The sequence below is a fragment of the Leucoraja erinacea genome, chromosome 31, assembly GCF_028641065.1.
Source record: "Leucoraja erinacea ecotype New England chromosome 31, Leri_hhj_1, whole genome shotgun sequence".
NCBI classification, from domain to species: domain Eukaryota; kingdom Metazoa; phylum Chordata; class Chondrichthyes; order Rajiformes; family Rajidae; genus Leucoraja; species Leucoraja erinaceus.
This window is the reverse complement of record NC_073407.1, coordinates 1277986-1302328: the sequence shown is the minus strand read 5'-3', so window position 1 is coordinate 1302328 and position 24343 is coordinate 1277986. Positions and strand designations below refer to the sequence as shown.

General features: G+C 45.0%; 1 protein-coding gene across 1 annotated transcript in view; it reads right to left on the bottom strand.

Annotated features, from left to right (window-relative positions):
- Positions 1 to 24343, bottom strand: part of nelfb (negative elongation factor complex member B) — a 40298-nt gene that overhangs the window by 2775 nt on the left and 13180 nt on the right. The window contains exons 7-11 of the mRNA XM_055659755.1: positions 23334 to 23436; positions 18142 to 18237; positions 16555 to 16697; positions 10014 to 10120; positions 8922 to 9063 (exon numbers count right to left, since the gene is read on the bottom strand). Of these exons, the coding sequence (XP_055515730.1) occupies positions 8922 to 9063; positions 10014 to 10120; positions 16555 to 16697; positions 18142 to 18237; positions 23334 to 23436 (591 nt within the window). The remainder of the gene's footprint in view (positions 1 to 8921; positions 9064 to 10013; positions 10121 to 16554; positions 16698 to 18141; positions 18238 to 23333; positions 23437 to 24343) is intronic.

The window sequence follows — 24343 nt, the reverse complement described above, 5'->3', positions numbered from 1 at the left end:
TAGAGCAGAGGGATTTAAGAGTGCTGGTACATAGTTCCTTGAAAGTGCGTCACAGATAGGCATACGGCACTGCATGATTCTAGGACTATGGTTCAGGATCTTAACTCGAGGACCAATGTTGTCTGTTTCCATAGAACATGGAACAGCCCAGGAAGAGACACTTCATCCCAGCATATTTGTGCTACCACAAAACCAATCTACCATATCCCACCTGCCTGCTCATGGTCCATATTCCTCTATTCATTGCAGTTCACGTGTCTGTCTAAATTCCTCTTAAATGTTGCTATTATATCTACTTCTAACAGCAGCCCTGACAGTGGCCTTCAGACACCTACCACATTCTTTGTATAAAATCTGCCTTGTCAAGCTGCTGTCAACTTCCCACTCTCAATTATGTGTTCCAGTATTTGACATTTCCACTCTGGGAATAAACACTGAGCGTCTATCTATGCAGCTCATAATTTTATATACTTTACTAGACCAAGTGCAGACCCGTTGGGTCTGTTCCCGCAACACGCGGTTGCAAGGGGAGGGGGCGGCCTGAGGCGTCACACACACACACACACTAACCACCTCTCACACACACACTAACCACCCGCATTGATAGTATATTTAGAAGGGAGGGAGGAGAGGGGTAGTGCCGCCCAGCAGCCGTTGGCCTCAGAGTGAGCCTCAGCTCCATGGCCTCGCATCCTCGGCGCTTCAGACCCCGTGTACGAGGAGGGTGGAGTGGGCGGGCGTGCGTGATCCCGAGTGCGCCTGCAGGCTGCCAGCGAGGACGGAGAAAAGCAGCGTGGGGACCAGCCGATCTGTGGCTTCCACCATCGTGACAGAGCCATGCCGAGGGGGGAGAGAAGTGGAGGAGAGCCGGGCGGCAGTAGCCGTTATCGTAATGCGGGGTACGCGTTAGGAAGGTGGCCAGCGTGAGGCGAAAAAATGAGTGAGTGGGGGGGAGGAAAGGATTTTATTAAAAATGTGTACAGAAAAATGAGAAAGTATGAGAAATGAGAAGTAAAATCGCTAGCGAAATGGTAAAAATCTCGGCGTTTTTGCGTATGGTTATCGCGGAGTAAAGAATCAAAGGCAAAATGACATACACCCACACACACTATACTAGACCAAGTGCAGACCCGTTGGGCCTGTTTCCCCAATGGCGGTGGCGGGGGGGGGGGGGGGGCGGCGGCATCACACTCACATTAACCACCCCAAAAACAGACAGGGGGGGGGGGGGGGGGGGAGAAGAGGGGAGGGAGGGAAGAGGAGGAGGAGGAAACGGGACAGATTTGGGAGGGAAAGGAGAGCGGGGGGTTTAGGGGGTAAAAGATGTGGGGGAGCGGGGATGGGGAGGGAGGGGGGGAGGAGGGGGGGGGATGGGGAGGGAGGGGGAGGAGGGTGGGAGGGAGGAGAGAGAGGATGGGGGGAGAGAGGGGAAAGAGTGGGGAGGGAGAGTGGAGGGGAAGGGGAGATTTTTGGAAGTGAAGAGTGGGGAGGGGCGGAGGAGAGGGGTAGGGGGAGTGATGGAAGAGGGACAGAGGGATAGGGGCGGGGGGGAGAGATGAGGGGGTGGGGGGAGAGTGGGATGGGAGAGGAAGAGGGGTGAGGAGAGGGAGGGGGGGGAGGAGAGAAGTGGAAGAGGGTGGGGGAGGAGAGGTGGAGTGTAGAGGGGGTAGCGGTAGTGGTGGTGGGAAGAGGGACGGGGGAGTGGTGGAAAGAGGGACAGAGGGGTAGGGGGAGGGGGGGCGGGGGGAGAGAGGGTGGGGTAGGGAGGGAAGGGGGGTGGGGAGAGAGGGATGGGTGGGAGAGGGATGAGGAGAGGGAAACATAGAAATTAAGTGCAGGAGTAGGCCATTTGGCCCTTCGAGCCTGCAAAACCATTCAATATGATCATGGCTGATCATCCAACTCAGTAACCTGTACCTGCCTTCTCCCCATACCCCCTGATCCCTTTAGCCACAAGGGCCACATCTAACTCCCTCTTAAATATAGCCAATGAACAGGCCTCAACTACCTTCTGTGGCAGTGAATTCCAGAGATTCACCACTCTCTGTGTGTAAAATGGTTTTCTCATCTCGGTCCTAGAAGATTTCCCCCTTATCCTTAAACTGTGACCCCTTGTTCTGGACTTCCCCAACATCGGTTTCTATAAGATCCCCCCTCAATCTTCTAAAATCTAGCGAGTACAAGCCGAGTCTATCCAGTCTTTCTTCATATGAAAGTCCTGACATCTCGGGAATCAGTCTGGTGAACCTTCTCTGTACTCCCTCTATGGCAAGAATGTCTTTGAGCATTGGGCATTGTAACATCACACAATGGAACGTTCACCATGGGCTGGGGCTCCTGCAAAGGCATATGTAAATGATCCATTCCGATTGGACATATGTGAACATTGGGCAATGTGACATCACACGATGGAAACGAATCAAAAGGAAGAAAGGCAGCCGGCAGCCGGACGGCAGGCACATAGTTTTATATAATAGATAGATAGATAGAAAATAGAAGAATGGAATAGAATAGAATAGATAGATAGATAGATAAGATCGCCCCTCAGCTTCCAATGTGCTTGAAAAAACAATCCCAAGTTTGTTCAATCTCTCCATATAGCTAATACTCTCCAATCTAGAAAACTTCCTGGTAATAGACAATAGATGCAGGAGTAAACCATTCGGCCCTTCGAGCCAGCACCGCCATTCAATGTGATCATGGCTGATCATCCCCAATCAGTACCCCGTTCCTACCTTCTCCCCATATCCCCCGACTCCACTATTGTTAAGAGCCCTATCTAGCCCTCTCTTGAAAGTATCCAGAGAACCTGCCTCCACCACCCTCTGAGGCAGAGAATTCCACAGACTTACAACTCTTGAGAAAAAGTGTTTCCTCGTCTCCGTTCTAAATGGCTTACCCCTTATTCTCAAACTGTGGCCCCTGGTTCTGGACTCTCCCAACATCGGGAATATGTTTCCTGCCTCTAGCGTGTCCAAACCTTTAACAATCTTATATGTTTTCAATAAGATCCCCTCTCATCCTTCTAAACTCCAGAGTGTACAAGCCCAGCTGCTCCATTCTCTCAGCATATGACAGTTCCGCCATCCAGGTAAAATTCCTCTGAACATCTTCTCCAATGGTATCACATCCTTCCTCTAGTGTGGCATGCTATACACCTTCTTCAACCACCTGTCTACTTGTGCTGCCACTTTCATGGAGCCATGGACATGAATCCCAAGATCACTCTGTACATCAATGCTCTCAAGGCTGCTGCCATTTACCGTGTACTTTCTTCTTACATTTGACCTTCCAAAATGTATTACCATGCATTTGTCCATGGCCACCGTGAAGCTTACCAAATTATGCCCATTGTCACAAAATGGTTCCTCCACAGATTTGGCGATCACTTGCCCATCCTCTTGTCGAAGAATGGGTCAAGTACAGCCTCTTCCCAAGAACGACAACATTCCCACTACATTCTGCTTCAGAAAATATTCTTAATTGCATTTTTTTAATTTCTTACCCACCTTGTACTAAGGCAATTCCATTCATTATTCAGAAAGTTAAAAACCCCTGCTACTCGTACAAGTATCCCATTGCTTTAACAGTTATTTTGTTTGATACTTTTGTCATATTTTATTTGTTGACTGGTTAAAAATCAACATTTTCTCCAGAAACAGACATCCTGGTCCTTGATTTATCGGGTTATGTTAAATTGGAGATTAAACAGTAATCACTGGCTGAACTCAAAACATCTCATAGAAAATATCTGATGCTAGAAGATGGAAGCTTCGCAAATGGCCGTTGACTCCAAGAATAAATCCGACTAGCAAGAATTAGAAATTTACAACACAGTGAAACGACTGTCCTAAATTCCCAGGATATTTTATACTTTAGAGAACTCAACTTAACTATTCCAATAGTTATAGTATTACCCATTATAATAACTATTCCAACGTGTAATTAGATACAAGTTAAAAGTGAGACTTGGATAAACATTGATAGTTAGATTAAACGAGTACTTACCAGTATGAAGTTTGATCTGTATTTTATGAGGAGTTACGGTGAGGGATTAAGTGAAGAACCCAGCAGGTACTGCGCATGCGGCATACTTCGAAGCAGCGGTGTGGAATCACAGAATAGACACAATATTTGAAGTAAGATAGTAAAGATCACGAGACATCAGTTTATTAGCTTGATCTATATAATGAGGGTGGGAGCGGCGGGCACTTAATCCCTCACCGTAACTCCTCATAAAATACAGATCAAACTTCATACTGGTAAGTACTCGTTTAATCTAACTATTTTACTTCGGAGTCACGTGAGTGATTCCGTGAAGACTTCAAAGGTCTGTGATTTCAAACCGTGTAACAGTTTTTATTTCACTCACTGCCGAAGTTTATGAGGGAGGAAGTGTTATCGTAATCAACCAGTTGATCTGCTTTCAAAAGAAACAGAAAGGTATTTGTTAACAGTAACAACATAAAAGAGCTCCTCTGAGCTTAAATTAATATTGCAGTTTGTAATATTCTCCTGCAATTAAATCAGGTTTATCAACGGTTTATAATAAAAACAAAATGTTCTGAACGCCGTTCCCTTGACCATTCTGCTGTATTGAAAATGTGGTCAACCGGGATGTCCATTCGTTCAGCCGCTGATACCAATGCTGCCCTAGTGGAATGGGATTAAATGTATTATTATCTATTCCGGCAGCTTTCGGTACCTGTTTGAGCCACCTTGGAGTGGTTTGGCTCGTACCCCGTCTTGGGTTACTGTGGTTGACCCATAGGCTTTCCTCTCCCTCTAAGATTGTGGGTTGTGTCTATATATAGTAGTAGATGGGTCACCACACTCAACCTGGACTCTGGTGGGTAGGCCCGGAATCCCACCAGTGAATTGGGCGTTCCTGGTCCATATAGCCATATAACGACTACAGCACGGAAAACACAGGCGATCTCGACCCTACTAGTTCGTGCCGAACTCATAATCTCGCCTAGTCCCATATACCTGCGAGTTAGATTTTACCAGACCTAAATATGAACGTGATGCGTCTGGGGTAATCACCATGTTATCCAGTCTGGTTTATGGAGTGACCGGACTCTGTGAGCGTGTACGAGAGCCATAAGCATGAGCGTTTTTTTAAAAACATAGATTAAGCAAGCTGAGGGATCTGGCTGGTGCCATCTCTGAGACATGTCAATGTCACACCAATATCCCATACATGGGTATATACCTGGGTGTTTGGGGCTTATATTATAGTTGCCCTTCATACCTTCAGTGGATGGGATCCCATGCTCTGCTGACATGCTGTTTTAGATAAGCAGATAAGGCGCTCCATGCTGTATTTACGGCACTGTAACTCACCTTTTAGTCATGGTGTAGATGTTCCAGGAACTCCAATACGTCAGTGGTTGAATAGTTCGTTGTCCCTGCGTCGTGGCAGTATTTTACCCATGTTAGCTTTTAGTGACTGTTCGCAGGGATGCCGACATGGTGGTAATGGTTCCTTTGGATAATCCCAGTCCCTGGTAAGGTCTATTCAAACCCTGCACCCAGGAGTTTGATGTTTCCCTGGCATGGGTGGCTTGTGCCTGATACTGGGTTGAGTCAGCAACCATGGTCCACTAGGGAAATCCATAGGTGACTCGCCCACCGTGTCGTGATGAACTGGGAACCATGGCTGTGTAGGCCGGTCGGGCACGTTCAATATCTCGGAGACAGATCCCTCTGTATTGCGAAGTGCCCGTCTGATGAGGCAGAAGGGAGGAAGGCAAAGCAGAAATTCCCCCTTCCAGCGTATAGGCATCTATCGCTGCTGCCTCTAATCTGGTTCCTAAGTCACATACATGGGTTACTGGTGATTCCGTCTTGTGCAACCAAATTGATATCTGGCTTTCAAACTGCTTAATAAATTTAGCAGATATTTTGGGTTTGACATCTATTCAATGTAATCATAGATTTTACCCCGTGACATGGTGTCTCCCACTGTGTTCTAGCTTCCTAGGACATAGGCAGCTGATAGTTAAAATGTCTTTTGACACACCATTGCCAGATGTGTTTGACCAATTTGTTGCACAATAATGATTATTATGCTCCCCATATGGTTGATATAAGCCACCACCATAGTATTATCAATCCGTAACCACATATGTACGTGCTGCATTTGAAATGCATATGCTTTTTAGCCCAATAGGCGATCACCAATCCCAAGTAGTTGATGCCCGGTATGTGTAGTAACGATGTTTGTGAATTGGTCCATCTGTTACCTGTGCTGGATATGGAGTTTAGTTGCTCCCCAGCCTAAAGTACTGGCATCGACTTTTAATAACCAGGTTGGGATTGGTGATGATAATAGGGCTGAAAACTATGCCAAATATATGTCTGCCCACCACCTTAATTGTGATATAGCTTCAGTGGGTACATCCATGATTTGATTATAGTGACCCAAGTACCTTGGCAAAGTAACAGTCATATGGACGGAATTATTATTGAAGCCCAGATAATCCTTGGTAGTTAACGCTTCAATTCTGGTTATCTGGGCGTGGGATAAACCTCAGCTTTAGGGAGCTATTTCGTAGCTAGAACTGCTGCCACAGCTAATTCCTTTGTTTCCCCTAATATGAGGATATCATCCAATATATGCCATGATTATGCTTGTTTTCTTAATATTTTCATGGCCATTTATAATAGTTTAGGGCTGAGGTTAGACCATAGGGAATGCTATATGCTCCCATGGTTGCCCTAACCGGGATATCCATTATCCAGGTAAAATTTTTTAGGTATCTATAATGATCCTAGTGTATGGGTATAAGATAGTTAGCATCTTCGATATCAATGCTCCCCATAGGTATCCTAGGGAGATCAGATGTCTGGCAGTGACAAGAACCCATCTCCATCTTAAGTGTATATACTCAACAGATTTATTTAGTGATATTAGATCAATGATGATGCTACATTCACCATCTTTTGTAGTTTTGGTGAATATATTCGATACAAATTCCAATGGCTCATGTTTACTCCCATGATCCGTTCAGTAATGAGCCTTTCTAGTTCAGCTTGACCTTCTCACTTCTCTTTTCTTAGAGGGAGAAAATGCCCTTTGGGCGCATTTCTGAACTGGCGGTAATATGCCCAATTTGAATTCGTTTTTATCCTCTAAGACTGTTGAGTACATTTTAGTTATTTGTGACAGCATCCCATGCTTCATCCACAAGTGTAAATGCCCCCCCCACGCAGTTAGTAGAACACCCTTGTTTAGTGTAAACGGGAGGAGGAACCAGACTACCTACCTCCATGTTTGTTGTTTTTTCATGAAGGCGTAGTTTGCTGGTATGCTGGTGCTGTCGGTGGGGCGGCGAATCTTCACACGGCTCCGCTCTGGGCCCCGACTAAAAAGAACTTTGGGGGTAAGGTGAAGCGGTCGCCAGGCTTTCACCAGTCCTTGTTTGATTCACTGGTGGATGCCAAGGGGTGCTGCCAGCTGCTGGGTGTTCGATGCGATGTCCTGCTCGTTCCATGGCCTGCCTTCATGAGGCGCACAGGTTTATCTGCCTCTCTTCCCGCGCAGCAGCGGTTTGCATAGCCCCATATATTTGGGGTTGCGGGCAGGTCTATATGCACCATTGTTCAGTCGAGTATCCCAAATTTGGGAACATCTTAGGCGTCAGCACCCTGGTAGTGCAATGGGATAGTCTCATCCTGGGAGAGTATAATCCGTGGAAAAGGCGAGCAAAGGCGGTAACATCTTGACCCTTCTGTAGAATTCGCTGCTTGTCTGCGAGTCTGCTGACCCAGCTGCCTGCGGATTTGCCTCTGGAAAGGCCTGCTCCTGCAGGACTTTTGTTGGGAAGATGGTCGCGTGGAGGAGCCATGTAGTGGCCCACGACACCCAGTAGCTCTTCCTGATCCTGCTCCCCTGGCATACTGCTGTTCTCGTCCGCCTGCCCAGCGTTTAAGCCAGCCCAGCCCTGGCCTCCTTAGCTAGCCTCAAAAGAGGGAGCAAAAGGGTGTGCTAAATTGGAGGAGGCATAGCTCAAACTCCGCTGTTGCATCAATCCCTCGACAAGGGAGATGGCTAGTGCAATAGCACTGGGGTAGGAGTCAGCTCCCTTGGCATTCAGCCAGTGCCCCTTTTCTCCTGGAGGTGAACTCCATGACCTCCTCTGGCTTGGGGAGACAGACATACTTATTTTTGCCTTCTCCAACCTGTTCCAGCTTGGAGGAAGATGGCTCCTGTAGAACCTGTAAATTGGTAAGATTTCCCCTTACCTGCATGTAGAGGCTGCCTGCCGTTTTCCAGGCGGCGTTGTGGCGGTTCCCGGGCGGTGATTCTCCTAGTCAGGAGTCTGCAGGGCTGCCGGTCGGGTTTTTAAACTTCCCGCCGGTCCGCCGCTGTTACCAAACAGCTGTTCAGCGGACCGGTATAGCGCAGCTCCCTGCAGCGGTCCGCAGCGTTAGCGGTCCGGGTAGCGCTTTTTCCCCGTCCACTGTCGGCTCCACGCTGGAGTCGAAACGGGGGCCGCTCACCATGCCTCTCTACTTTGCTCCCCCTGGAGCAAAAACCACAAGGCCCGATTAAGGTAAGTACTTACCTCTCGTTCCTTGGATGCGGGAGCTAGCCCGACTCCCGCTGGCCGCGTTGCACAGCTGTGCGATTATGCCGCATGCGCAGTACCTGCTGGGTTCTTCACGGAATCACTCACGTGACTCCGAAGTAAAATTTTCTGTCCCAATATTCTCTCCCTCAGTCAGAAATGTTTTCAAGACCATCTAATTAACTCTACTTTTGGAATTAACTTCGGGAACATATTCAAATTGAACACATGCCTAAACAGTTTCAATTTTACAAAAATATAAAGTGAGCTAATTGTTCAGTGTTCAGTCCTAATTTCAAAATATTCTTTCAAAGAACGTGACGCATATTTTTCACTTATTTTTACCTGGAGAATGTTGTAAGGATGAAACCATCAAAAAGAGCAATGCAGAAGTCTTCTGCAGCAAATTCCTCTGTCAACAGTGTTAGATGACTTGTGAAGAGGTGCAAGAAAATATCGCTAAATGCCATGCTGTTGTACGTTTCCACTGCAATGAAATAAAAAGCACATTTAAACGCCCAGATTCAATGATTTTTAAAACAGGATTTTCAATATCACGAAAGAGAATCTAAAGATACAAAACACTGATTAGAAATATTGCCTCAGTTATATAAAACAAATTCAAGTCTTTCTGTGAATTTCATCAATGGGAAGGACATAGTGAATGTAGATCGGTTATTTCCTACATCAAGATCACTATCTTGAATAAACCCATCCACGCTGCTCCTGCCCGCCTATAACGAATGATGATACAACTGCAGCGGTTTGATTTCAACACTGTCTATAAAAAAGGCAAGGACATGCACATAGTTGACAAGCTATCATGGGTCCCACGCAAAACCAACGAACAACAACTCTCTGAACAGGACCAGTTCCCAGTAATGAAGGTATCGCATCTGCAGTTCCTCGTGATTACAAGAATCTCATTTCGTTTTGTCCACATTCCATCATCTCCCTCCCCCCAGTTTCTACCATGATGGGAGTAATTCACACTGGCAATCCATGTCCAACTATCCTATGTGGGAGAAAAACAGAGCATCGGGTGGAAATCCAGTTGGTCAAAAGGTGAATCAGAACACACGTTCTTGCATCCATGGTCCAGTACCCTGGCTGCTAATCCAGTAGCGTAGCTACTAGGCTATGGTACATTTAGGCTTCTCTGAAACATATCTGTCCAAATGTCTCTGCTATATAGTTAGGAAAGGTTTATTGGGATACGGGCCATAGGCAGGCACACGAGACGAGCGCAGAACGTCAACTTGGTCGGCATTGATAAGGTGGGCCGAGGGGCTGGGTCCATCCTTTAACTCTATAACACACAAACTCAGGATTGCTCAGAACCATGGCAATAAAATGAAGAGATAAAGCAGAAGTGGTAAAATATTTTAGCAAAAATTCCCCTGAAATAATTGTCCTGTTGTTTACGCAGATACTCACCCAAGGAAGGCAGTAATCGTAGAATGGCATTCTTATTCCTCTGCTTCGTGATGTGCAGGACATAGTACAATGCGATTTCACAAGCTACACGATTCTCCTGAATGAACCTAAGAATGGAAGAAACATGTAATCTACGTTTGATATCCAGCTATTTTTATTAGATTGTTGCAACATTAATTTTATTTAAAATGTCTCACTGTTGTCACCTTCATTTGAAATTCTTTCAAATTTGTTTTAAATATTTGTGCTCACAATATATTTATTGTTAACTGCAACCACACACTGGTTCCAATAGCAGCAAAGCCAGTACTCACATTTTTGCAGTATGAACACAATAGACTATGTATCTGCTGTTCCAGGTGTGGACTCCAATATATCGGCGAGACCAATGTTTCAGAGACTGGCCGATGGTTTTGTTGAACACCTTCGCTTAGTCTGCCTTGGTCTACCTGATCTCCCGGTTGCCAAACACTTTTATTCCCCTTCCTGTTCCCACACTGACCTTTCTGTCCTAGGCCTCCTCCACTGTTAGAGTTGGAAGAGATTGGAGAAACAGCACCTCTTATTTCACTTGAGCAGCTTACAACCCAGCGGTATATTGATTTCTCTAATTTCAAGTAACCCTTGCATTCACTCTGTCTCCGTTCCTCCCTCACCCTAGTCGTACTAGTTTCATTGTTGTCCTGTTGAGTTTCACTGTCTGTATAATCACCTAGCCCACAGCCAATAATATCCATTGTGGGCTCCACCTTTCCTTGATCATCGTTACTTTTTGCATATCTTTCATTTATGACAATGGCAAGCAATAATCAAACCCCAACTCTGCAGTCTTAGTTTAGAGATACAGCGCAGAAACATGTCCTTCGGCCCAGAGTCCGCACCGACCAGCAATCCCCGCACACTAACACTATCCTACAAACTAGGGACAATGTACATTTGTACCAAACCAATTAGCCTGCAAACCTGTACTTCTTTGCAGTGTGGGAGGAAACTGGATCCCCCAGAGAAAACCCACGCAAGTCATACAAACTCCGTACAGACAGCACCATATTCTGGATCGAACCTGGGTGGCTACCACTGTGAGGCAGCAACTCTACCGTTGAACCACTGTTCGGCCCTGTGTCACATCTGGTTGTAAATTGTGTGGGCTATTGAATGGGCTTCCAAATCCATCCCAGTTTTTAACAATGGCAGGGTCCAGCATTGAGTCCATGACAAAGCTCAAGTAGCTTCAGTCTGAAGTGCTGAGTAGATAATCCATCTCGGCTTCCGTGCTGTATTTCTAAATTAAAACTAAATTAAAATGGCCATGCACTTTGAACAGCAAAATACAGAGCACCTGGATCTTTGATAGTTTAAGAAACTAAATTGGTAAAAAGAAACTAGCAGAAATCCCACAATAGTAAAGGAGGAGAGAATCTTTTAACATAAATTTTGGAGAACAACAAATTTTAGATTTATAACATTTATAGAGAGCTGACCATCACAAAATCTCATCTCTGCCAATTCAGTACACTCTGTGTGATCCCATGGAGCAGCTTGGAGCACTGGATATAGAGCAAGTGAAGAAATGAAGATTTGCACTCTTGAACCAGCCACTACTCCAGCCACACTGTTCCAGTATAGTTACAACACTGGCATATACTCCCTCCACCACCTGGGTACCTAGATTTTATTCAGGATACAGAGGAGATTAAACCAATTTAGGGTTGTTAAATGTTTTGAAAATTTAGGAAAACGGTGAATGGAAAAACATAACCTTTCTTTGAGATAAAGCAAGTTTTAGTGTTATAAATCTAAAATTTGTTGTTCTCCAAAATTTATATTAAAAGATTCTCTCCTCCTTTACTATTGTGGGATTTCTGCTAGTTTCTTTTTACCAATTTAGTTTCTTAAACTATCAAAGATCCAGGTGCTCTGTATTTTGCTGTTCAAAGTGCATGGCCATTTTAATTTAGTTTTAATTTATAAATACAGCACGGAAACTGGCCCTTCGAGTTCACGTCGACCAGTGATCCCCGTTACATTAGCACACACTACACACTAGGGATACTTTACAATTTTAACCACAGTTAATTAACCTACAAACCTGTACGTCTTTAGAGTGTGGGCGGAAACCGGAGCACCAGGGAAAAGCCCACGCTGTCACGGGGAGAAGGTACAAACTCCGTACAGACAGCACCCGTAGTCGGGATTGAACCCGGGTCTCTGGCGCTGTAAGGCCACTCTACCACTGCACCACCGTATTTTAATGCCACGCAATATCGGGATCAGCTTTGGGACTTTACTTTCTACAACCCTTGTAAGTAACGTGGGTGAAAACTCTGATGGCCACGTTTGCTGATGACACAAGATTGATAGTAAGGATAAATGTGAAGAGAAGACTATATAGGCATACAAATGCCTAGTGAGTGGTAAATATGTGGCAAATGGGGTATAATGGGGAAAAAGTGGAATTGGAAGAGAAACACAAAACCCCCCACTTTATCTCAATATAGAGCTCAGAAATACAAAAGCATTTTGTCCAGGTTTCTTAGTGCAGGATAGGCAAATGGCAAGGGCGCAGTAAAGCAGGTAATTAGCAAAGTTAACAATGCTACTGTTTATTCCTGGGGTGGGGAACACCAGCGTGTTGTACCGTTATGGTGAACCTACACCTGGAATATCATATACAGCATTGATCTCCCTGTTTAAGCAAGGATACTAAATGCAGTAGAAGCATTTTCAAGAACATTTACCAAATAAACATGTGGAATTTTCCTAAGACTTTATTCCTTGAAGCACAGTAGGATGAGATGTGATCTTATAGAGGTGTGCCAAGGTCCAGAGGGGAAATAGATAGGGTAAATACAGTCTTTTACCCAGGGTAAGAGAATCAAGAACCAGAGGACATGGGTTTCGGGTGAGAGGGAAAAGAACGGTTGCAGCTCCTAGACTGTGGAACAGCATCCCCCTTCCCCTCAGAACTGCCCCCTCCATCGACTCCTTTAAGTCAAGACGAAAATCTTATCTATACTCCCAAGCCTTTCCTGACGTCCACTGAGCGAGGGCTATATGTATATATATATGTAGTTTGTTTGTTTATACTATTCGTATAACAAATGTAAACACTTTGGTCAACGAGAGTTGATTTTTAAATGTGCTATATAAATAAATGTGACTTAATAGGGAACCAAGGTGCAACTTTTACACACAAAGGGTAGTGTGGAACGAGCTGCCAGAGGAGGTAATTGCAGGGCTGCCAACATTGGGTGAGACTTGGGAGTGAGAAATTGCGAGAGACCAAGCCCGAGGGAGTATAGCGACTGGGGGGGGGGGGGGGGGGGGGGGGGGGGGGGGGGGGGGGGGGGGGGGGGGGGGACTGGGGGGGGGGGGGGGGGGGGGGGGGGGGGGGGGGGGGGAGAAGGAGGGTGTCCCCCTCCCATTGGTACGGAACATTTGCATTTTTCAGCTTGAAATTGTGCAATATGGTGCATACTGTAGCGAGTCTTTTAACTTACACTTGAATGCAATATATATGCTTTAAATTGGATTGGAGCATTTTTGAAAGGGGGGAGGCTGTGCGATCACTGATCACTGGCCTTGGGGGTACCCGGTGAGGGAGTGGAGCAACCGAGTGGGGAGAGGGTGTGGATGAATGGTGTTCCCCCTCCCAGGGTAGTACCTTTTTGAAATTTGATGTATTAAAATCATGTTTTAGTGCACTGTAGAAGTATGATTTCAATGTTTTTTGTATGAAGTATTTTTAAGAGGTAACTTTTTAAGGGGTAACTTTATCCACACAAAGGGTGATGGGTGTATGGAACAAGCTGCCAGAGGAGGTAGTTGAGGCAGGGACCATCCCAACATTTAAGAAAAAGTTAGACTGATACATGGATAGGACAGTTTTGGAGGTATAGACCAAAAGCAGGTGGCGTAGCTGAGACATGTTAGCGGGTGTGGGCAAGTTGCACCGAAGGGCCTGTTTTCACACTGTATCACTCTATGACTACATTATACCTCCACCATGCATGAATGCTTCAAAATCAAATGATCGAGTTTTATTGCCATCTACTCAAGCATAGAAACATAGAAAATAGGTGCAGGAATAGGCCATCGGCCCTTCGAGCCAGCATTGCCATTCAATATCATGGCTATTCATCTAAAATCAGTACCACTTTCCTGTTTTTTCCCCATATCCCTTGATGTCGTTAGCCCCAAGAACTAAATGCAACTCTCTCTTGAAAACATCCAGTGAATTGGCCTGCACTGCCTTCTGTGATTCACAACTCTCTGCGTGAAGAAAGTTAGTTCTCATCTCAGTCCTAACTGGTCCCCCCTTTATTCTTAAACTGTGACCCATGGTTCTGAGCGCCCCCAACATCGGGACCATTTTTCCTGCAGTTACAGTAAGTGAAAATCTAGCAGGTAAGCAGGATGCTTTCACCAACCACCCCCATTTGAAGTCCACTATCTTCCACCGTATCTACCCAGTGCTTGGTACTTACTTCCAGCAGCCACTGGTTGTCCTCCAGGATGCACCGAGCCGCAGCCTGATCCATGCCGATCACCTGGGCGAATTCGGCACAGAGACTCTCACGGCAGCAGCGCAACGCTTCGACGCCTCCGACGGCCCGGGACTCTTGCACTGAGGCTGCTCCATGGCCGGAGCTGCAATGAGCGACTCGCCAGCCCGGCAAACACTCGCCAGCCCCGCTCCCCGTCCGCATCTGTCCCCGCCTCTGCTTCCGCTTCCAACACCCGCGGCCCATGCAGTTGATATGAGGTTTGAAATTTTCGTTGATCACAGAATTTCTCATAACAGAGTGAGAGAAATTTGTGATCAGCGTGAGAATTTGGTGAAATGCGTGATTCTCACGCTCAATGCATGGGAGTTGGCAGCCCTGCCTCTCTATCCCCCTCTCCCTCCCACCTCACTCTCATCCCCCCCCTCTCTCCTCTCTCCCCCTCCTCCCGCCCCCCCCCCCCCCCTCCCCCCTCTCTCTCCTCTGCCTCTCACTCTCCCTCTCTCCCCTTCCCTCCCACTTCTCTCTCCCCCTCCTCTCTTCCTTCTCTCCCATCTGTCTTTCCCCTAACTCTCTCTCCCCCCCTCTCTCCCCTCCTCTCCCACCCTCTCCCCCCTTCTCCCCCCCTCTCTCTCCCCTCTCTTTCTCCTCCCTCTCTACACTCTCCCTTCCCTTCTCTCCTTCTCTCTCTCCTCTCTCCCTCTCCCCCCTCTCTCATCTCTCTCCCCCACCCCCATTTCTCCCTCCAACCTCACTCTCCCCCTGGCTCTGTCCCCTCTCTCTTTCTCCTCTGTCCCTATCACCTCTTTCTCTTTGCCCCCCCATCTCTCTTTCCCCTCTTTTACCACCCCTCTCTCCCATTCTCTCCCTCCTCTCCTCCCCTCCCCTCTCTCTCCCCTCTCCCTCCCCCCCTCTCCCACCTCTCTCTCCCCTACCTCTCCCTCTCTCTCTCTCTCCATTCACGCCCCCTCTGTCTCTCCCCTCTCACCCGCTTCTCTCACCCCACTGTCTCCCTGTCTCCTTCCCCTCTCTCTCTCTCCACCTCCCTTTGAAAGTCTGTCCCTTTGGCACGGAGACTCTCGCGGCAGCGGCACAACGCTTCCGACAGCTCCGCGGCCCGGGACTTGCACTGTCCGGAGTGCTCCATGGCCAGAGCTGCAGCGTCAGCCCCGCAAACACTCGACAGCGCCGCAAACACTCGCAAGTCCCGGTTCCCCGCATCTGTTCCCGCTGCTGGTTCTGCTCCCATCCCTCCCGCAGCCCCGGCTCTCCAACACCCGCGGACCTTGCAGTTTATCCGAGTTTTGAAATTTTCATTTATCACAAAATTTCTCACCACTGAGCGTGAGAAATTTCTGATCAGCGTGAGGGCGTGAGAATTTGCGTGAGGGCGTGAGGTTCACGCTCAAAGCGTGAGAGTTGGCAGCCCTGTAATTCAGGCAGGTACTATAACAATATTTAAAAGTCTTTGGACAGGTACATCGATACGAAAGGTTTAGAGCGTTACAGACCAAACATTAGGCTAGTGTAGATGGGGCATCTTGGTCGGCATGGACAAGTTGGGCCAAAGGGCCGCTTTCATGGCCTACGAGGACAGGTTGGCCAGCTACGCTTGTATGGAATTTGGAAGAATGACAAGCAATCTGATTGCAATACAGTGAATACAAGATACCTACGGATCTTGACTGGGTGGATGTGGAAATAAAGTTTCCTCTTGTAGCAGAATCTACGGCTGACTTTTAAAAACAAATGATCCTCAGTTAAGGCAGAGAACACTGGATTTTTTTTTCTCTCGGGTTAATGAGCTTCTGGAACTTGTTTCCATGACCTTTGAGGGAGAAGAGTCTTTGAATATTTTTATGGGAACTGGTAATATTCCTGATAAACAGGGTAAAAAGTTACCTTGAGTAGAGATGTTGTCACAGTTACAATCACACCTGTTTGTGCTGCTCTTAATTTATATGTGTGAAAATATTGTGCAATGCTTCCAATGTTATCACAAAAATAATGCATGTATTTTTGATGAAAAGACCTACTTGATAAAGGGTTCTGGAAGACTTGTGGGGTACAGGTTTGCAGCTTTCTCCTCTGTTGGCAGTTTTTGGTCCACGTTGAAACTGTGATCATCTACCACAAAGGCCATTAGGTTTGGTAAGAATTTGGTGATGAGTTCTATCTCCTGCATAAGGACCACAGGTAGAATTTCTGGTTGGAAACCATTATAAAATATTACAGGCGGTGAATATTGTACAGTAAACCCTCATTAAAATAGCGGAGTTAGGGGATATGGGGAGAAGGCAGGAATGGATTACTGATTGGGGATGATCAACCATGATCATATTGAATGGTGGTGCTGGCTCGAAGGGTCAAATGGTCTACTCCTGCACCTATTGTCTATTATTACAGACCTCTTTTATAACAGATTTTGGTTATTGCAGATATTAAAGATGTCTCTTTAAGAACACAGGTGCTAGTTGTACTGCAGAGGCTGTTTAAATTGACACGGCATAGAAAGTGAATAGATAGGGTATTCCATCACTTAAGTGCATAAGTGCTTCCATCGACACTTTGCTCGATTACACAACGTAACATACTACCTTTAGCCATTTTAGCTTGCAGTAACAAAAATAAAATTTTAGCTGTTAAAAAGAACACTGAACACACAGTAGGTTCGGTAGGTTAGTGTTTTTGGAAGGAGAAACTGAGTTAACGTTTAAGGTCCTTCAATCCAGAACTCCGGGCGTGCAGTTGGTCGTGGGAATATTGTTTAGGGTTTCCTCACCACGTTAATGCCCCAGACCTTCCATTTTGCACTCAATATCTGAACGTGCGAATGGGCAGGAGGGGCAGCAGTTATGGCCATTCCCAGGTTGCGCTGGACAAGGTGGTGCCGGGTGGCCTCCTAGGGGTGAGGGAGGTCCCACAGGGCTCTCCCTGACGGGGATCAGGATTCTGACCCGGGGTCCGGGCACTGATGTCAATGGGGAACAAACCCTTACTTGGGTATAGTGGACAATTGGCTATAATGGAAACGAGGGTTTACTGTATACACATTGTTGAAGATACCAGCATAGGTCCTGTACCAAGCCTTTCTTTGTGCCTCAAATGTAGTTGACATGATCTATGTTTTAAACCTACAAATTAAAAAACTGTTTCAATACAGCTTCAGTCTATTAAACAATCTAATTGAGAGAGTCTAAGATTTTACCAGGACCTATAGCTATGATTTCAACTAATAACTCGCATTTAGTTTACAAAATAAATATATAAAATTACTTTATAAAACAAATGAATGTGCAAATCTCTTCTTATTTTAATCTTTGCTTTAATGGACAAATACAATCAAGGAAAAAACATGTTTATCCAATTTATTCTATAATGTGGCATGCCCAAAGGGTACTTTAGTGACTATTCAGGACCTCAACATTAAAATATTATAGGCAGATGTTAAGTATTCAAGAAAATCCAAAGCAGTCCGTACAGTTTGATAGAAGTAAACAGCAGAAGAAATGGGATTTAATATTTTAGATCGTTAACTCCTCACAAATAATTTCAGTAACCTATCAGAATGTGAATCTTGGCAATAAATATCATTACATAATAGATTATATTTTCTAACTTACCATTTTTGGTTCCTTGAACACCTGACTGTCGATCATATCCCAGGCCCCTTGTCCCAACGACAGCATACGCAGCAGGAGGAGAAGGTCTGCACTGTCCTGATCAATTACACAATTTACAACATTTTTATTTTTTAGATAATATTCTACCAAAATCACACAATACTAGGGAACACTATGCACCATGCAGAGAGCGTGGAATAGCGCAGGCCTCTGTTTGTATACGTATTATTACACCACAGTCTGTATATTTATCATAACTGTAACACGGCAAAGCACCTCAAGGTTTCACATTACCATGGACAAAAAATGGCATGGAAGGAGATACTAAAACAGACGAATGGCTTGTTAAAGGGGGGGGGGGGGGGGGGGGGGTGTCAGAAAAAAACAAAATTCAATCTGAAGTTATTGCCCTCGACACAGCAATGAAATCCTCAGGAAAAATGTTCATAATCAAAAATGTTCTGATAATGGGGTAAAAATGATGTTTTCATAGTGTCTATATTTCAAGAGAAAAATGCCTCTGAAATTATAGATAGGGAATTGTGAGCTATTGACACAATGACAGGTCTGCTGGCTTTGACAACCTCGTCTTTATTTATGGAGACTTGTACTGGAACGTCCCTTCACTGAATCCTCCAATTAAATGTCTGTATATTTGGTTGAAAAGTATTCATTTAGTACCTCACCTAGACACTCCGGCTCCAAGCAGATTACCCTGTGCCACTAATCTATTATTTTTCCCATAATATACTTAGAACATAGAACAATGGAGCACAGGAAGAGGGCCACAGCCCACAAAGTCAGTGCTGATCATTATGCCAAGATAAACTGATCTCATCTGCCTCCGCTTTAAACCATGTTCATCCATTCCCTGCACATCCACGTGCCGATCTAAAAGTCTCTTAAACGCGATAATCATATCTGCCTCCACTAGCAGTGAACTGCAGGCACCCTGCATGGCTCATTTATCTTCATTGAAAAGTGTTAAACACTTGCTCTGCACATTCTGATAAACATTGCCTTCATTCTCTCCAATGCCATCGCATCTTTCATGGCCGACCAGAAATACACGTAATATTCCAAATGAAGTCTGACCAATTCTTATAGAACTGTATCATGACTTCCTGACTCTTACAGTGCCCTCCATAAACTTTTATTGCAGTTTATCAACATGAGGACCAAAATTGTGCCAATGAAAGTCAAAGAAGCCATTAAGGGACTGAGAAACAAGAATAAAAACTGTTAAAGACATCAGCCAAATCTTAGGCTTACCAAAATTAACTGTTTGGAACATCATTACGAATAAAGAGAGCACTGGTGAGCTTACTACTCGCAAAGGAACTGGCAGGCCAAGGAAGACCTCCACAGTTCATGATAGAAGAATTCACTCTATAATAAAGAAAAATCCCCAAACACCTGTCCGACAGATCAGAAACACTCTTCAGGAGTCAGATGTGTATTTGTCAATGACCACTGTCCACAGAAGACTTCATGAACTGAAATACAGAGGCTACACTGCAAGATGCAAACCACTGGTTAGCTGCAAAAATAGGGTGGCCAGGTTACAGTTTGCCAAGAAGTACTTAAAAGAGCAACCACCGTTCTGTAAAAAGGTTTTGTGGACAGATTAGAAGAAGATTAACTTATATCAGAGTTATAGCAAGAGCAAAGTATGGAGGAGCGAAGAAACTGCCCAAGATCCAAAGCATACCACCTCATCTGTGAAACACGGTGGTGGGGGTGTTATGGCCTGGGCATGTATGGCTGCTGAAGGTACTGGCTCACTTATCTTCATTGATGATACAACTGCTGATGGTAGTAGCATAATGAATTCTGGAATGTATAGACACATCCTATCTGCTCAAGTTCAATCAAATGCCTCAAAACTATTTGGCTGGCAGTTCATTCTACAAGAAGACAATGATCCCAAACATACTGCTAAAGCAACAAAGGAGTTTTTCAAAACTAAACAATGGTCAATTCTTGAGTGGCCAAGTCAATCACCTGATCTGAACCCAATTGAGCATGCCTTGTATATGCTGAAGAGAAAACTGAAGGGGACTAGCTCCCAAAACAAGCATAAGCTAAAAATGGCTGCAATACAGGCCTGGCAGAGCATCACCAGAGAAGACACCCAGCAACTGGTGATGTCCATGAATCGCAGACTTCAAGCAGTCATTGCATGCAAAGGATATGCAACAAAATACTAAACATGACTACTTTCATTCACATGACATTGCTGTGTCCCAAATATTATGGTGCCTTGAAATGGGGAGGGGGGGCTATGTATAAAGACTGCTGTAATTTCTACATGATGAAACCAAAATGTGTAAAAATGGCCTTTATTAAAATCTGACAATGTGCACTTTAACCACATGTGAATTTTCTATTTCAAATTGTGGAGTACAGAGGCAAATAAATAAATGATTGACCTTTGTCCCAAACCTTATGGAGGGCATTGTGTACTTTATGCCCTGACCCATGAAAGCAAGATTTACCATCTTATCTACGTGTGTTGCCACTTTCAGAGAGCTATGGATCTGAACCCCAAGATCCCCCTGTACATCAATGTTGTCAAGAGTCTTGCCACCAACTGTATCCCTTCCCCTTACATTTGACCTTCTGAATGGGCAACACCTTACACTTGTTCAGATTAAACTCCATCTGCTATTTCTCTGCCCGGTTCTGTAGCTGATCTTTATCCTGCAAATAGAATTGAAGGAACTTCATTGGATTTAGCTGAATGCTGTATGGAAGAAATATTTCTTGACTCTGCTTTCTCTCACAATTTCATTTTTAAATGCCTCCCTACACTTTTCATTTATCTATATTTAAAACTGTGTGTGTGTATGCGTTTCTGCCTGTCTTGTGGGTGCCAGCCTTTGATTCGTCGCTACGCCAACACCAGACGCAGAAATGCCGAGATTTTTTTCCATTTCGGTAGAGATTTCACTTTTCATTCCAAGTATCCACTCCTGATAAAATTTTGTCGTGTTTATGTACACATTTTTAATAAAATCCTTCTCCGTACCCCCCACTCACTCATTTTGTCACCCTTTGCTGGCCAGCGACCATAACGGCTGCTGGCGCCCGCCTCTCGCCTCAAAGACGCCATTTAAAAACAGCCGCACTGCTGAGTGCTGGAATCTTATGTTCGGGAACGGCTTGAGTTGGAAGACCACGTCTCCCATGGGGTGCGTTGGGGGAAGCAGACCCAACGGGTCTGCACTTGGTCTAGTACTCTATAATTCTCAAAATCTGCCCCCTGCTTCTTCTTGCCTCTTTATCCAATGCCTGATATCCTTCAACATCCAGTGTTCCCTGTATTGTTACCTGTAGCTTTCACCATTACAGGTCCTGAATCTTCACTATTTCTCCTTTGAATGTTTTCCATTCCCATGTAGACTAACTTGCAAGCAGATGCTCCAAGTCTATCTTTGCCAAATCCTCCTAAATATTCATGACGTTTGCCTTCCCCCAACTACAGCGCGGAAACTGGTCGTTCGGCCACTGAGTCCGTGCCGACCGGCAATCCCCATAGACTAGCACTATCTTACACACTAGGGACAATTTACAATCTTTACCAAACCTAATTAATCTACAAACCTGTACGCCTTTGGAGTGTGGGAGGAAACAGAAGCATCCGGAGAAAGCCCACGCGGTCACGGGCAGAACAAAAACTCCATACAGACAGCAGTAGTCAGGATTGAACCCTGGATACTGGCGCAGGAAGGCAGCAGATCTACCGCTGCGCCACCGTGCTGCCCTGGCTCATCGCTATGATTTCCAAAACAACTTTGAAATATATGGGGTTGTGGTTACTATCTCCAAAATATTTCTCCACGAACTCTCCTGTCACCCAACCACCAAACTTAAGATAAGGTCCAGTAACGTTTCTTTCCTTGTTGATCTATCCACTGACTGCGTTAAAAAGCTCTGCTGGATACACCTCAAAAATATGAAAAACAATCTAAAACATATTCTAAAACAATCTCAGTTAATATTCAAGAAGTTGAAACCCCTTTGTACTATAACCCTATTTTATTACCTCTGTTATTTCTGAAGCCAGAAAGTACAGAGGATGTTGCCTGGACTAGAGGGAGGATGAGGGGCAATCTTAGAGAGGTGTATAAGATCATGAGGGGAATAGATAGGTTAAATGTACAGTCTCTTATCCAGAATAGGGGAATCACAAACCAGGGACATAGGTTTATGGTGAGAGGGAAAGATTTAATAGGGGGCTGAGGAGCAACGTTTTCACTCAGAGGGTGGCTACATGGAAGAAGCTGGCGGAGAAGGTAGTTGAGGCAGATACTATAACAACATTTACAAGGCGTTGGACAGGTACATAGATAGGAAAGTTTTAGAAGGAATATGTAGGAAGGGACTGCAGATGCTGGTTTAATCCAAATATCAATGCTGTCGAGACCCTTGACCTGAAACGTTACCCATTCCTTCTCTCCAGAGATGCTGCCTGTCCCGCTGAGTTACCCCAGCATGTTGCATCTATCTAAGGTTTAGAAGGATACGGGCAGGTAGGACTATTGTGGATGGGGCATTTTGGTCGCCATGGGCATTGAGCCAAAGGGCCTGTTTGCGATTTTCTCCCGTTGACCATTAGCAGGTTTGTAAAATGACAACACTTTATTTGTGTTTTCATCTCTACCTGTATGGTCTCATTTGCATAGTTAACGAGGCCATGCTCCCTCAATACTGAAGTCATGCATTCCTCGTACTGTCACCTTTTTATATTCTTTCTGTCTATGAAATCATGTTATAAATATATACTCCATTTAGCCTTTTTTAATCATTTACTGCCATTAAAGTAGCAGCAGACAAATATTGAACACTATTTAATGACCAGTTACACGTTATAATTTGTCAGAAGCTACCCATGGAAGGTTTCAGAATATTTTAAATATCAAAATGTGGCTAACGTCCCCTTTGAAATGTATTCAGGAAACTAACTGGGCACAAATATGTGTTAAAATTATGAAGTTGAAGTGAAACATGGCTGAGACAAGACACCAGCTTTCAAAAAAGAAGCCAGTCTGAAGAAGGGTTTCGACCCGAAACGTTGCTTATTTCCTTCGCTCCATAGATGCTGCCTCACCCGCTGAGTTTCTCCAGCATTTTTGTCTACCTTGGATTTTCCAGCATCTGCAGTTCCTTCTTAAACAAACAGTACTCACTCTGGGTAATGCATCCTGGCTGACCAACTCCTGTAGGTTCTTCACAGTACTCAGAGCCAATGTATTTATTGCAAACGGGTCACAGAGGATCATGGAGAGGTCACTACAAAATACACAGTGTTAACTAACTGAGCATTCCACATGCATATAATAAACAAAAGGAGCAGCAAGCAATAATATGTGATCACATCAAATATCCCGACAGGCTTTGGGAGGAATGCAGAAACAAGGATGCAGATTCTGGTTTATGAAAATAAACATAAAGTGCTGGAGTACCTCAGCAGGTCATGCAGCATCTCTGGAGACCATGTAGAGGTGAGGTTATGAGTCGGGACTCTTCTTCAGACTCAAATGCGTGGACAGGTAACAGAATTATCATCTCACCAGTCTGATAAGAAAAGATGTGCCCTGTTTACTAACCCTTTGGATAAGTGGCAACATGAGAGACGTGTGTGCCTTGGGTTAAAACAAAGGCTTCCTTTGGAAGAAGTCCAATAACATTGATGGCGACAACCCGGGATCAACCCTCACAAGAAGGACGGAGCCGAATTCAAAGCCCAGTGAAGAAGGGTCCTGTTCCGAAACATCATTTATCCATGATCACCAGACATGCTGCCTGACCCGCAGAGTTGTTCCAGCACTGTGTGTCAGGCTTTGGGAGGATGGATTTATGTAGAGAGAGAAATGCTGAACCATGAAAACTAAGAAGCACATTGAAATAGGTCATATGATTGGCCTCTATGAGAGCTGAAGCTACAAGGTTATGTAGTGTGGCTTTAAGACATGGTGCCTGGGAACAGCCATCTTCCAGAAGATTATATAACGAGAAAGAAAGTGTGGACAGGCAACATAATTACGATCTCTCTAGTCTGATAATCATAAGAATAGAAGTTGTATTTTGTTTATTCAGCCATTGGATGAGTGACAACTTGAAATGATTGACGTGGGAGTCGTGAAGGAAAAAAATCATGTAAAAGAAAGGCGGTCTTGGACATCGATGGCAACAACCA